At 47.8% G+C, this 13,271-nt stretch overlaps 1 protein-coding gene across 1 annotated transcript; it reads left to right on the top strand.

Annotated features, from left to right (window-relative positions):
* Positions 1-11,279: 11,279 nt before the first annotated feature.
* Positions 11,280-11,645, top strand: LOC142440516 (solute carrier family 66 member 2-like). Its single transcript, XM_075542923.1, has one exon. It carries the CDS (start codon positions 11,280-11,282, stop codon positions 11,643-11,645), a length of 366 nt encoding a protein of 121 aa, XP_075399038.1.
* Positions 11,646-13,271: the final 1,626 nt, after the last annotated feature.

Below are 13,271 nucleotides of genomic sequence, written 5' to 3'. Positions count from 1 at the left end.
GCCCAGTTCCTCGGATGATGGCCCAAGATTCAGAGGGAATCAGGTTGGTGAAAGGATCTTGATGCTTCTCTTTCCTGATTTTAAACCACGTAGTACCTCCTTGATCCTGTTTGAATGGCTGCCTCTTGGAGCTTGTTTAAATATAGGGTCTTTGAGGGTGTTACCAATTGAGTTCACATAAGGTGGTACAGGAGTAGTGTGGATCCTAATCCAATGGGAGTGGCGACCTCATGAAAGATAAAAGACACCGAGAGGGGAGAGGGACAATGTAAAGATCCAAGTACGAGTCTACAAGCCAAGGGACCCCTGGAACTACTAGAAGTTGGGAAAAACAGGAAATGCTCCTACCCGAAAGGTATCAGAACATAGCCCTGCCAGCCCAGGACCTCAGACTCCCCGCCTCCAGAACGGCGACAGTATCCATCTGTGTTCTTTAGGCCACCACAGTGTGCGGTACTTTCCAGCAGGCCCAGGAAATGAATGAAGCCGTGAAACACCCCATGCCTGGCTAATTACACCCTCTTTTCATACTTAAAACAGAAAGGAAGAAGTTCATTGTACTGGAAGCTGATGCCATCCTCTCACCAGCCAGGAGCTTACCTGAGAGATGGGCGGAGCGAGCAGACCTGATTCGACACACTGTTATCTGAATGCTCTAAATCAAATTGTGCCAAACCAGCCCGTTTCCTTTTTGAAACAAGAAAGAGAAAGACCTGTCTTATGCAACAAAGCTTCAACGTGATGTTCTTGCGGAGTCAAGGCCATGCTTCTGTCTGCTAGCTGCCAGGGATTCGCCCCTGAGTCTTTTCTACTGTGGCGGAACCCTTGCAGGGCCTGTATAGGAACCTGACTCAAACCACCTACGTCTGAGCCAAACGAGGCCTGTATTTCTACCTCTTTCCGCACTCAAGATTGCACTGTTGCTGGTCCTTGAGGGGCTACACACATAAATGAGACTACTTCTTGTTCTTGGTTTGAGACTAAGAAATACACCAAGAAGGTTAAACCTATGGAACCAATCCAGACAAGACCGGCTTTAAATTGTATTGTGCAACACTGCAAAAACAGGAAATTACAGGGCAGCCACAACTTCCCTTCTTTCTGCCTGGTGCCTACCCTACACAGAGGTTATCTCCATGAGCTGCCCTGGACACGTGCAATGGAAAGGAACAAATAGTTGCCACGGAAGCAATTCAGCTCACTGAAAGCCGCTGGATGGCAGAAGAGACCTGTGCCCCCTCTGGTTTCAATGGCTGGTTGAGGGGTGTAGATCTCCAAGTCTTTCTTCTCAGGGGACTCTGGGTGGACGCAAACCTCCAGCATTATCAGTTGGCAGCTGAATGTGGTCACCATTTGCATCAGCCCTGCTGTGCCTACAAGAAGCTCTGGCAGTGCACCAGTTTAAGCATTAAGTGGCTAACGGGCAGGTCCACCTTTCAAATTCACCAGCAAGCAGCCCCTCGGGAGAAAGATGAGGCTGTCTGCTCCCATAAACTTTACAGTCCCAGAAGTCCTGTGGAACATTCTATCGTGTCCTGTAGGAGCTGTATGTGCTGGAATCATCTCAATGGCAGTGGATTTGATTTAGTTTGGGTTTCTGCACCAATAAAACCAAAAATCCAACTCCTCCCCACCCCCACCATTGAATCAATCCCCTCATAGACACCCTATGTAAGGTTTCTGAGCTACCATAGACAATATACAAAGGGGTACCCCCCCCCAAAAAAAAACACCTGGAGTTGTTTTTTCAAAGCTAAGTATTTATTTATTTATTTTACTAAACAAACATCACCTTCGAAGTACTCTCCATTACACTTAATACGTTTGTGAAATCTGTGATTCCATTCTTGGAAACGTTTTTCAGACTCACCTGTGTGGATGGCTGGCAGCACCTCACCTCCATTATTTTTTTTCTTCGCCTCTTCTATGCCGTCAAATCGCTGTCCTTTCAGGTCCCTTTGCATTCGAGGAAACTAAAAGGAGTCTCACGGAGAGAGGTCAGGGTGCACTAACTCACAGTAAGTTGCTCCCTGCTTGTCTAGTGGGGAAAATGTGTACTGCAAAAGCTCGGCTCCACCCAGCACATTTCCCAGTTGGGGAGGTAGCCCCTCGTATATTTAAAGTGCCTGTTGGTATGAGTCAGTGCTGACTCATAGGAACCCTGTGTACCACAGGCCAAAACACTGCCTGCTCCAGCACGTGTGCCAACCTCACAATTCTCAGCATGCCTGCAGCCACTGTAGCAACACATCCCTTTCTTCACTGACACACTACTTTACTCAGCATGATGGATGCCCTTCTCCAGAGAATGGGTCTCTTCTGATCATGTGTCCAAACCATGTGAGATACAGTCTCACCATCCCCATGTCTAGGGAGCCTTCAGGCTGCACTGCCTCCAAGCCATATTTGCTGGTCCTTAGTCAGTGATCTTAGCCAGCACCATAATCCACATGCACCAGTTCTTCTGGGTTCCTCCTTGTTGGTTGTCCAACTTTCACGTGCACGGGAGCTGATTAAAAATGTCATGGCTGGGGTCAGGTGACCTTTAGTCCTCCAAGTGACATCCTTTCTCTTCAACATTTTAAAGAGGTTGTTTGCAGCAGATTTGTATTTTGAAGTTACATTACATCTTCATTAAGTACAATTGAATGGTTTCTAAAACATTCAGGAACACATTGGTGGCTCACTGGTATAATTCTCTTTCCGTGCAGTAAACTGACACTAGTCTACCACTTTTTCATACTGTGGTAGCTTACAGGATCACTCAAAGTAGGTTTCAGCAGAACTTCCAAAATAAGAGGGACTAGAAAGGAGAACCTGGCAATCCACTTATTGAAAACGCAACCAGCGAATCTCTTATGATTAGCAATGGCATGTTGTCTGATACAATGCCAGAAGATGCACCTCTCAGGGTGGAAGGCACTGGAAATATGACTGGGGAAGAGCTGCCTTCTCCAAGCACAGTCTACCTGAATCACATGGATGAAACAAATATTTGGGATGTTCATTTGCTGATGTAGCATGACTCAAGATGAGAGAAAACAACTACAAAAATCCATTAACAACCAACATATAAAATACACAAAGTATGGATCTAGGATAATGTGGTGTCATCATAGGAAGTAGAATGCCCGGAGATAGATATGCAAGACCTTATTAAACTGAAGTGGACTGTCACTACCCACTGCGAATCAGATCAATGTATGGTCTGTTACGCCAGGAATGGTGTCACATCCATCATCAAAAAGAGCAAGGTCTCTTCAGAAGCACAACACTGCTTCCACATGCACATAAGGAAAGCCAGTTCATATGACTGTTATTCAGATTTACACACCAACCACTAATGCCAAAGATGAAGACATTCAAGATGCTTACCAACTTCTGCAGTCTGAAATGGATCAAACATGCAGTGGAGATGCATTGGCAATTCCTGGTGATTGGCATGTGAATGTTGGAAACAAAGAAGAAGGATCAGAGTTAGACAACCTGGCCTCAGTGATAGAAACAATGTGAGAGATGACGTGGGAACACTTCGCAAGACTCCTTAGCAAATAGTGTTTATCAACAACCTAACTGGCAACTGGACACATGGACTTTACCCGCTGGAATACTCAGTTATCAAATCAATCACATCCGTGGGAAAGACGATGACAACGTTCAGTGTCATGGGACAGAGCAAAGATGGGGCAGACAGACCGTCAATTGATCATATGCAAATTAAGATTGAAGCCGAAGAAAATTAAAACACGTCCACAAAGAGACAAAATATGACTGAGTAAATCCCACCTGAATTTAGACACCATCTCGACTCTCTCACTCACTCACCCACTCTCTCACTCTCACTCACTCAATCACTCACTCATTAACTCACTCTCTCATGCACAAACAAAAAAAACTAAAAAAAAAGAGAGAGACAGAGAATTTAGACACCATCTCAAGAGCAGATTTGACTCATGGACCAGATTAAGTGTGAGATGCTCCGTGACGTGAGGAAAGAAGGAAAGACTGAAATGTGTGTCAGAAGAGACTCTGAAACTTGGCCTTGAACGTAGCAGCTAAAGCAGATGGAAGAAATGATCAAGGACATGAGCTGAGATTTCAAAGGGTGGCTAAAGAAGACCTTTGTTTGAAAACAATGACATTCGGCCTGCAGAGGATCCTGCAAAGGAATGCTAGGTCCTGCTGCCAGTGGTCGTCCCTGGAGGACTGGCAAGCTCCACCTGTGGGCGTTGTAAGGAGCAGAGACAAACCACACTCACATGCACACAACAGCAAAGAGTGAAGCCAATGTTGCATTTAAGCATAGATACTTCACAGATAAATGAGAGGGGTCCCCCTCTCTGGGTGAGGATACCTTAAGCATAGATAAGATAGGCTTCGAGAACCAAACAGTCCCCATCTCGAGTTGAGAGATGACGCTGTCTATGGGGCGTTTCTTGATGGTAAAGGCACACAGGGGTGGGCGTCGGGGGTACTGCTCCATAGATGGCCGAGTCATTCTCTAATTAGTGACTAAATTCATCCTTGAGTCTCCTACATACGTTCTAATTTCTCTCCGGCTACAGTTCTGAGTTACGATGTTTTATCTAAGGCTATAAATCTTGGATTAGGGTGTTGAACTTTTCCTAGGTCATAACTCTGGGTAAGATGTCTCAGGAGGTCCACCTGGCCTGACTTCAAAGTTGAGATGTTTACCAGGCTCATTTTGTTAAGAGTCCATTGTTCATTCTCTTAGCAGATAGAATGCTCACTCCCTTAGCAAAGGAGTTGTTCATTCTTAGCAAGCAGAATATTAATTCCCTTAGCAGGCAGAAGTCCCTGTCTTGTCTCTGTGAGAAACGACTGAAGAAAAATTTCAAGTCTTGAGTGTCAGTACTGAAGGATTCAATGGGTAAAATGTTGAACCATGCAGGAAGCATTCAAAGGAGATGGAAGGAATACGCAGCTGAACCAAAAGAGCTGGTCAACCTTTAGCCATTTCAGGAGGTAAGCTAGAATTAAGAATCAGTGGTACTGAAGGAAGCAATCCAAGCTGCACTGAAGGCATTGGCAAAACCAACCCCCAGGAATTGAGAGATGACCAATTGGAATGTTTCAACAAATAGAGGCAATCCTGGGACACTCACTCATCTATGCCAAGAAATTTGGAAGGCAGCAAGCTACCTGGCCAACTGACTGGAAGAGATCCATATTTGTGTACATTCCACAGACAGGTGACCAAACAGAATGTGGAAATTATCAAACAATATCTTTAATGTCACACATGTAAAATTTTGCTAATGATTATTCCAAAGTGGTGGTAGCAGGACAGCTTCCAGAAATTCAAGCCAGACTCACATGGGGACTTGGAAGATGTCAGACGCATCTTGGCTGAAAGGAGAGAATAACAAAAGCTGGTCACCTGTGTCTTATTAACTGTGTAAAGCATCCGACTATGTGGGTCATGAACATTATGGACAGCTTTATGGGGAGTGAGAACAGAAACTGTATATAGATGAAGAGGCAGTAAAGACCAAGAAAATATTGCATTTGTCCAGGATTTCATTTTACTTGGATTCACAATGTCCATAGAAGTAACAGTCAAAAAACCAAACCATGTATTGCACTGGGAAAACCCGCTGCCGCAAAGGAGCTCTGTAAATCGTTACAGACCAGGTACGTCACTTTGAGGCCCGAAGTGAGCCTGACCCGAGCCCACGGCGATTGCAATTGCCTCACAGGCACACGGAATCCGGACAATATACAAGGAAGACTGAAGAATTCATGCTTTTTAATTATGGTGTGGGGAAAGAATGTTGACTATGCCACAAAATGCCAAAAGAACTAACAAATCTGTTCTAGAAGTACAGTCAGAATACTCCTTAGAAGCAAAGACGGTGATATTTTATCTCATGGGCTTTGGACATGTTATCAGTAGGGACCAGTCCCTGAAGAAGGACATCAGACTTGGTAAAGTAGAATGTCAGAGAGAAGAGAAGACCCTCCATGAGTCGGTGAGCTTGACGTAGTGGTTTGAACATAGTCATGATTGTGAGAACAGCCCAGGACCAGGAAGTGCTTTGTTCCGCAGTACCTACAGTTACAACGAGTGAGAATTGACTACTAGAGGATCCCTCACACCGAGACCGGCATGCTCGAAATCCAGAGCTGATTCTCAGCCAGTGCACCTCATATGCAGCCACCACCTGCGTGTCAGTGGAAGCGTGTTTGTTGCTAGGATGCTGAACAGGTTTCCCTGGAGCTTGCAGACTGAGTTGGACGAGAGAGAAAGGTCTGGTAACCTACTTATATAAACGAGCTAATGAAAGCCCTGTGGGTCACAATGGTCTGATCAGCACTGATCAAGGGGTTGTCAAAAGACCAGCTAATGTTTTGTTCCATTACATTCTGGGTTCCCATGAGTTGGGAAGCAACTCGGTGGCAGCTAACAATCACAACAAGACTTTCACAAGGTTGCGCGTCCACTTCCTGCATCATGTTCCAGACCATTCTCATCAGCCCCAGAGGAAACCCTGCACCTATTAAGCAATCACGCCCATTCTCCCTCCTCTAGCCAGCCCACACACTGCCAAGTCAGTCGATTCTAATTCATAGAGACCCCACAGGACAGAGGAGAACTGTTTCCTAGGTTTCTGAAACTGTAAATCTTTATAGGAAGAGAGAGTCCCATCTTCCACCTGCACAGCAGCTGGTGGCATTGCACGAATGACCTGGAGGCTAGCAGCCCAACATCACCTGCTCCACCACCCCGCTGGCCGCTCCCATTCACCAGGCTCTCTGTCTCTCACTTTACCTCGTCTGGATAGTTTATACAAAGGAAGTCATACAATGTGTGTTTGGATCCTTTCACTTCGCATTTTTTCCAGACGTATCTATGCCATTGCATGCACCGATGTCTCATTCCTCTCTGTGGCTGAATTAGTATTGTATTGTGTGTATGTTTCCCGTTTGCTTCCCCCTCCCTCCATCGACGGACGTGCGCATCGTCTGAGACAATATTGTAGTGAGCAGGCCCGTCAACGTAACAGCCTCCAACCTAACGGCGAATTGAAATCATGCCCTACCGGTGAGGTACGGCCCAGGTCGCTGTGCTGAATGAATATATCAAGGGCATTCCTTTATAATGTCTTTAGCAAACGCAGCTTGCCGGGGAAATAAAACCCCTTCGCAAGGGCAAGTCATTGCATATTGTACTTTTCTCCAGAAATCCTTTTCTCTCTTTTTCCCTTAATTATTAGAAAATGTAAAGAGAAGATTTGTATGCAAGGCACCGTGGAAGAAGCCTGCACGGTGCCATCTAGGACTCTCGCCCTGTCTGGCTAACCATGCCATGGTGGCCTAAGAATATTATCAGAAAGCCTTTGGGGACACCTTCCTTCTCTTCATGGGTGTCTCCTCTTCCTGTCTTTCTTCACTTCTGTTTTCTCCTTCAACACAGCAATTGAACATCACAGTGTTTCCCAGGATATCAAACTGTAGCACACTGTATGATGAAGGTTGACAACAGACATAATTTCTGCTTCTCCGATGGGTATGCCAGATGCTTGGGACACATTCAGAGACTAGCAGCAGGGTGCGGACCATCGCTGCCTGCAACGCTGGGCTAGCTTGGTGTTTCTCCCCGGGTCCTCTCGAGGGCCTGACCCCTGGCCTCCAGGCCCTCTGCAGTGGTGTGCTCTTGCATGCCTGGGCAGCGTGCTCTCTGGCCTACATTCTGGATCTTTGGGAAAGCTTGGCCTGTTTGCCACCCTGCCTGCCATGGCCTTTGTCCCGCGGTGTTGTTGCTTCAGGTGCTGTACTCAGGCACAGGGTTTTCCACGTCTCAGAAACACTAGACTTTGAACTCCAATGGGCACCTCGGGGAACCTTGCTCTCTACCCTGGGAAACACGGTACAAGAGCACTGGAGGAAAGGAAAGGGCGGGAATCGTTCCTTCAAAGTGCACCTACAGGTGATTCCCCAGAGTAGACCTTCCAAAGTAAAATGTGTGCATTATTCTCTATGAAACCTGGTCTCAAAACAGAATAGCACTACGACAGCTGCTTTGCTGCCGGAGTCCTTGCTGGTCTCCCCTTTCGCACATTTCTGCTTATGTTAAAAATCACTTTATCGGGGCTCATACAGCTCTGAGCGCAATCCATCCAGCCAGCCATTGCAGGGGTCCTCACACGACAGCCCGCAGGCCACATGCAGCCCACCGAGGGCATTTATCCGGCCCACTGGGTGGTTTTGCCTCGTTTGTTTTTACTTCAAAATAAGATATGTGCAGTGTGCATAGGAATTTGTTCATAGGTTTTTTTTTAATCACTTTATTGGGGGCTCATACAATTCTTATCACAATCCATCCATCCATTCATTGTGTCGAGAACATTTGTACATTTGTTGCCATCATCATTCTCAAAACATTTGCTTTCTGCTTGAGCCCTTAATATCTATTGCTCATTTTGCCCCTCCCTCCCCATTGCCCCCTACCTCATGAACCCTTCATCATTCATAAATTATTATTATTTTGTCATATATTACACTGTCCAACGTCTCCCCCACCTTCTTCTCTGCTGTCCCTCCCACAGGGAGGAGGCTATATGTAGATTCCTGTAATCAGTTCCCCCTTTCTACCCCACATTCTCTCCACCCTCCAGGCATCGCCACTCTCACCACTGGTTCTGAAGGAGTCCTCTGTCCTGGATTCCCTGGTTTCCAGTTGTTATCTGTGCCTATGTATATCCTCTGGTCTAGCCAGATTTGTAAGGTAGAATTGGGATCATGATAGTGGGGGGAGGAAGCATTTAAGAACTAGAGGAAAGTTATATGTTTCATCGTTGCTACCCTGCACCCTGACTGTCTCATCTCCTCCCCACAACCCTTCAGTAAGGGGTGTCCGGTTAGCTACCATTGGGCTTTGAGTGACAAAGGGTATTTATAGAGGTTCAAAGACTGCAATGTACATATGTAAATATATTTATAGGAGTGTAGGGAAACAGGTCTATGTGTATATATTTATAGGTTTAGTACTAAGGCAGCAGATGAACATTGGGCCTCCACTCAAGCACTTACTCAATGCAAGAACACTTTGTTCTATTAAAGTGGCATTCCAGGATGCACACCTTCCTGACATGATTGCTGAAGAAAAATGTGTGCATAAGCAAATGTGGTGAAGAAAACTAATGGTGCCCAGCTGTCAAAAGATATAGCATCTGGGGTCTTAAAGGCTCGAAGGTAAAAAAGTGGCCATCTAGATCAGAAGCAACAAAGCCCACATGGAAGAAACACACCAGCCGGTGTGACCACGAGCTGTCGAAGGGATCGGGTATCAAGCATCAAGGAACAAAAATCATATCATTGAAAACATAGGGTTTTTAAAAAAAACTATAGGCCAGCCCTCCAAAAGGTTTGAGGAACAGTGAACTGGCCCCGTTTAAAAAGTTTGAGGACCCCCTGATCCACTGTGTCAAGCACATTTGTACATATGTTGCCATCATCATTCTCAAAACATTTTTTTTCTACTTGAGCCCTTGGTATCAGCTCATTTCCCCCCTCCCCCACCCTCCCTCTCATATAATTTATAAATTATTATTATTTTGTCTTGTCTTACACTGACCATTATCTCCCTTCACCTACTTTTCTGTTATCTGTCCCCCACGGAGGGAGTTATATATGATCATTGTGATTGGTTCTCCCTCTCTCTCCCCATCTTCCCCTTCCCCTCCCAGTATCACTACTCTCAATATTGGTCCTGAGGGGTTTATCTGTGCTGGATTCCCTGTGTTTACAGCTCTTATCTGTACCAGTGAACATGCTCTGGTCTAGCTTGATCATTTCTATATCATCCTCTAACTTGGAATGAGTAAATTCACTCAGATTTCTCCAGGGTCAAAACTCAGTAGAGGTAACAAAAGCTTTACAGGGAGTTAACAGCCTCATCTTTCTCGCACTGAGCGGCTGGTGAGGTTGAGCCAATGACATTGCACTTAGCAGCTCAACACTCAATGCGTAGCCAAGTACACTACTGTGGCTCCTGAACGATCCCCAGAGAGGTTCCTAAAGGGTCAGTTTCTCCCGTGGAGTCGCTGGGTGGTTTGGAAGTAGCAACCTTTCAGTTCCCAGTTCAGCGGGTTTAACTGGTGGTGCCACCAGAGCTCCTGACATTCACTGGAAAACTGTGCATGTCATATTGGATGATCTCATGAAAAACAGAGCACGAGAGAGGTACAGTCATCTAAGCCAGACAGAACATCAAAATCCCTTACAAGCTTGTTCCTTGAGACTTCCCAGACCTACTGACCCCCAAACACTCAGTGTATTCAACAAGCCCTCGGGTGACTCTGAGGTCCACTTGGGTTTTGAGAACTGCTGCTTTAAAAGATTATGATTTGTTCGTCGACCACAACATGTGCAGTTTCTGTGTTAATACAGTTCCTTTTTTTGCAGCCGTGAAAAGGTACCCCATGGTGGTGAAGATAAGCAGAAGTGAAACTCTCACTTCAGCAGAAGGAATTCTTCACCATGGCTAAAGCTTGCACGCCTGCTGCTGCCGCAGGCTTGTGTTGACCGTGGTTTAACAATCTAAGAGATGCAGCAGTTGTGCCTGGGCTGCATCTGCCATATGCAGACTGGGGGACATGGGAGGGACGCGCCGGGGAGAGCTCAGCCCCTTATGGCCAGAGATTCCCGATTGCCTTTTGGAGGGAGCAGAGCAGGCTTTTGGGTGCAAGAGGATCTGAAAACATGTGTCAATTGGGGGCCCCTATTAGAGCTGTCTTAATTGGAGTAGGAGAGCCTGAAAATTGAATTGAACAAGCCGCTTTTCTGAGAGGTCCCGGGCATCAGTACTGCCTAGGAGAAAGGAGGAGGAAAGGGTTAGCCTGCAGCTACTCGCAGAGCCAGAGCCGTAATGTAAGACTTCCCTTGTGGGAAATCCAAAATGGAACAGATCCCTTCTATGCAGCAAGCAGTCCTCTGAAGCTTCAAGAGTGGGGATGTTCTGACGCAGACAGGTGGTAAGGAGGGCTGTCAGTCTCCTCCCCGGTGTCACCTTCTAGAAAACGTTTTCTTCCTCTAACTTGGAAGGAGTCAATTGGCTTTGCTGCTCCAGGATAACAGTCCTCTTTAGCAGCAAAAATATCATCCATTCATATCAGAGTGTGTCAAAGAGCTAATTGGACATCGGCAGGCCTGTGGCAGCGGTCCCTCAGACAGTGTGGTAATGTAGACATAGCTTGACAGTGTGGGCCCCAGCAGGGCCTGGGGGCTCAGCCAGGTGCATGACACCCCAGTGCAGGATGGAGACGCAGGTCTGGGACTGGCTGCTGCAGCCACTGCACCAGTTGGTGTGGTGGGCCATGGTCAGTGGCATACTCCGATATCCCTCAGCATTGGGACATCCACAGGATGCCCAGTACCAACGGCTTCTCCACCTGGTGCCCAACATCTTACAGATCCTCTTCTGGTTTGGTAGGCGGTTTGAGTGTTCTCTTCGGTGGCAGAACAAAATCATGATCATGACCATGCTGGATGTGGAGGCTCCGCAGACGCTGACCAGCAGAACTTCTGGTGCTAAAGCAGCTCTTCTGACTGTGTGCACTGCCTCGGGGCCTTCTCGGCCGTGGCGATCTCCGTCACTGGTCACTGATGTGTGTGTGGACTGATAAGAGCATTCTAGAACTTCCTTGCAAGATGTTGACCTACCTTACAAGAAGCAAACACAAGAAACTCCATTTCAGAGAAGAGATAAAGTGAGACATTTAGGCCCAGCTGAAAAGTTGAGCCACTACCAGGAATCCACAGATGGCCTGAAGAGCCACCCCAGAAATTCCGGAGGACCCCCGATAAGCCCAGAAGGACGTCAAGGAGCCGGCTGGCCTGCTGATATAAACCCGAGTAGGGGCACTGACTTTTCAAAGCTAGGACCGAGAAGTCATCCCCTCCTGCTTTCTCCAACGCTACCCGGGCTACACCGATAAAGGCAATGCTTATCGGGACTGTGATGCTGAATAATAATGCAGTGTGTTGCCCCTGAACCTGATATGTGTTTGAAATTATATGAAAAGTAGGATTGTTTGATATGTGTTTGCAGTGAATAAACCAAGCATTCAAAAATGTTAAAGGGCGTTAAGTAACTATTGATCGCACCGCCTGTGACAGGGGACTCTGGGGCTGCCTGGCCGTTTTCAGGGGCTGGAACCACAGGTCCAGCGAGGGATGAGTATCAAGTGGTGTGGTGTAGACCCGACCAGTGGAGACATCGTCAAGACGGCCAGCCTTTGAGGCCTGTGCTTTGAAGGTGCCAGCATGCAAGCCTTTAAAGCTGAGGAGGGCCAAACTTGAGACTCACTGCATGGCGCTCCTGCAGAAAGGAGAGGGGCCGAGGGGAGGTTGAGAAGGAGTGGGGTCCTGTGGTGCTAGCACTCACACAGCAGGAGGGACACTGGGGGCTGGGGGCTCTCCATGTGAGGAACCCCAAGGTAGGATCTGCTGTCTTTATGTGATTACAAAAGTGAATTGTCCTCGCCCATGCCCCCCTAACACCTGAACCTTGAGCGCACTCATGCCAGATGAGGATGCAGTGGGGGGTGTGGTGGCTGCCTCCTGACCCTGCTGCTCAGACCCCCACACTGCCCTAAGTGAAACAGAACCGGGGCGCCTGGAGGAGGGGGAGTGGGGAGCCGGGTCAGAGGACAGTGGCCTCCAGACTGCAGGACCTGCAGACAGACCGCCTGGTGCCGTGCCCAAGGCCCCTGTAGGATGCACGCGATGGGAGAGAGCCTGACGCCGCCCTCTGTTTCCTTTCTGTCTGTGTGTGTGCCAGCACTGGCTTCCTGCCGCTTGGCGGGGTACGCGCAGTCAGGCCCAAACCCAGGCAGCAGTGTCTGACGCAACGCTGTGTGTCTGGACACTCTCAGGGCTCCATGGTCTCGGTGTCCCTGGGGGTGAGTGGGCGAGCAAGTATTGCTGAACTGCTCTAGGGTATTGGGATTGGAGCCTGAGCCTTGGGTGGTGGGTGGGGTGCAATACCTTCCTGATGGCCTCCGTGTGGGCTCCTGGGCCACAGTGGGGACAGATTCTCCCCCACCACCACCTCCCCTTCCTGGGAGTCCTCAGACCACTCAGCCTCAAGGGACTTCCCAGGAGCCTGCCTGCCTTGGCTGCCTGCCTCTGCACAGCCTGCGGCGTCTCACAGCTGCTTCCTGCTTCTTGTTGTGTGAGACAAGCCCCACCCATATCCAATCTCACATGACCCATGGGCCTTGCCCAGAGCCTCATTGGGTGGCGGT

The sequence above is a fragment of the Tenrec ecaudatus genome, chromosome 2 (genome assembly GCF_050624435.1).
Source record: "Tenrec ecaudatus isolate mTenEca1 chromosome 2, mTenEca1.hap1, whole genome shotgun sequence".
In the NCBI taxonomy this organism is placed as follows: Eukaryota; Metazoa; Chordata; class Mammalia; order Afrosoricida; family Tenrecidae; genus Tenrec; species Tenrec ecaudatus.
Note: the sequence above shows the minus strand (reverse complement) of the source record. Positions and strands in the feature narration are given on the sequence as shown.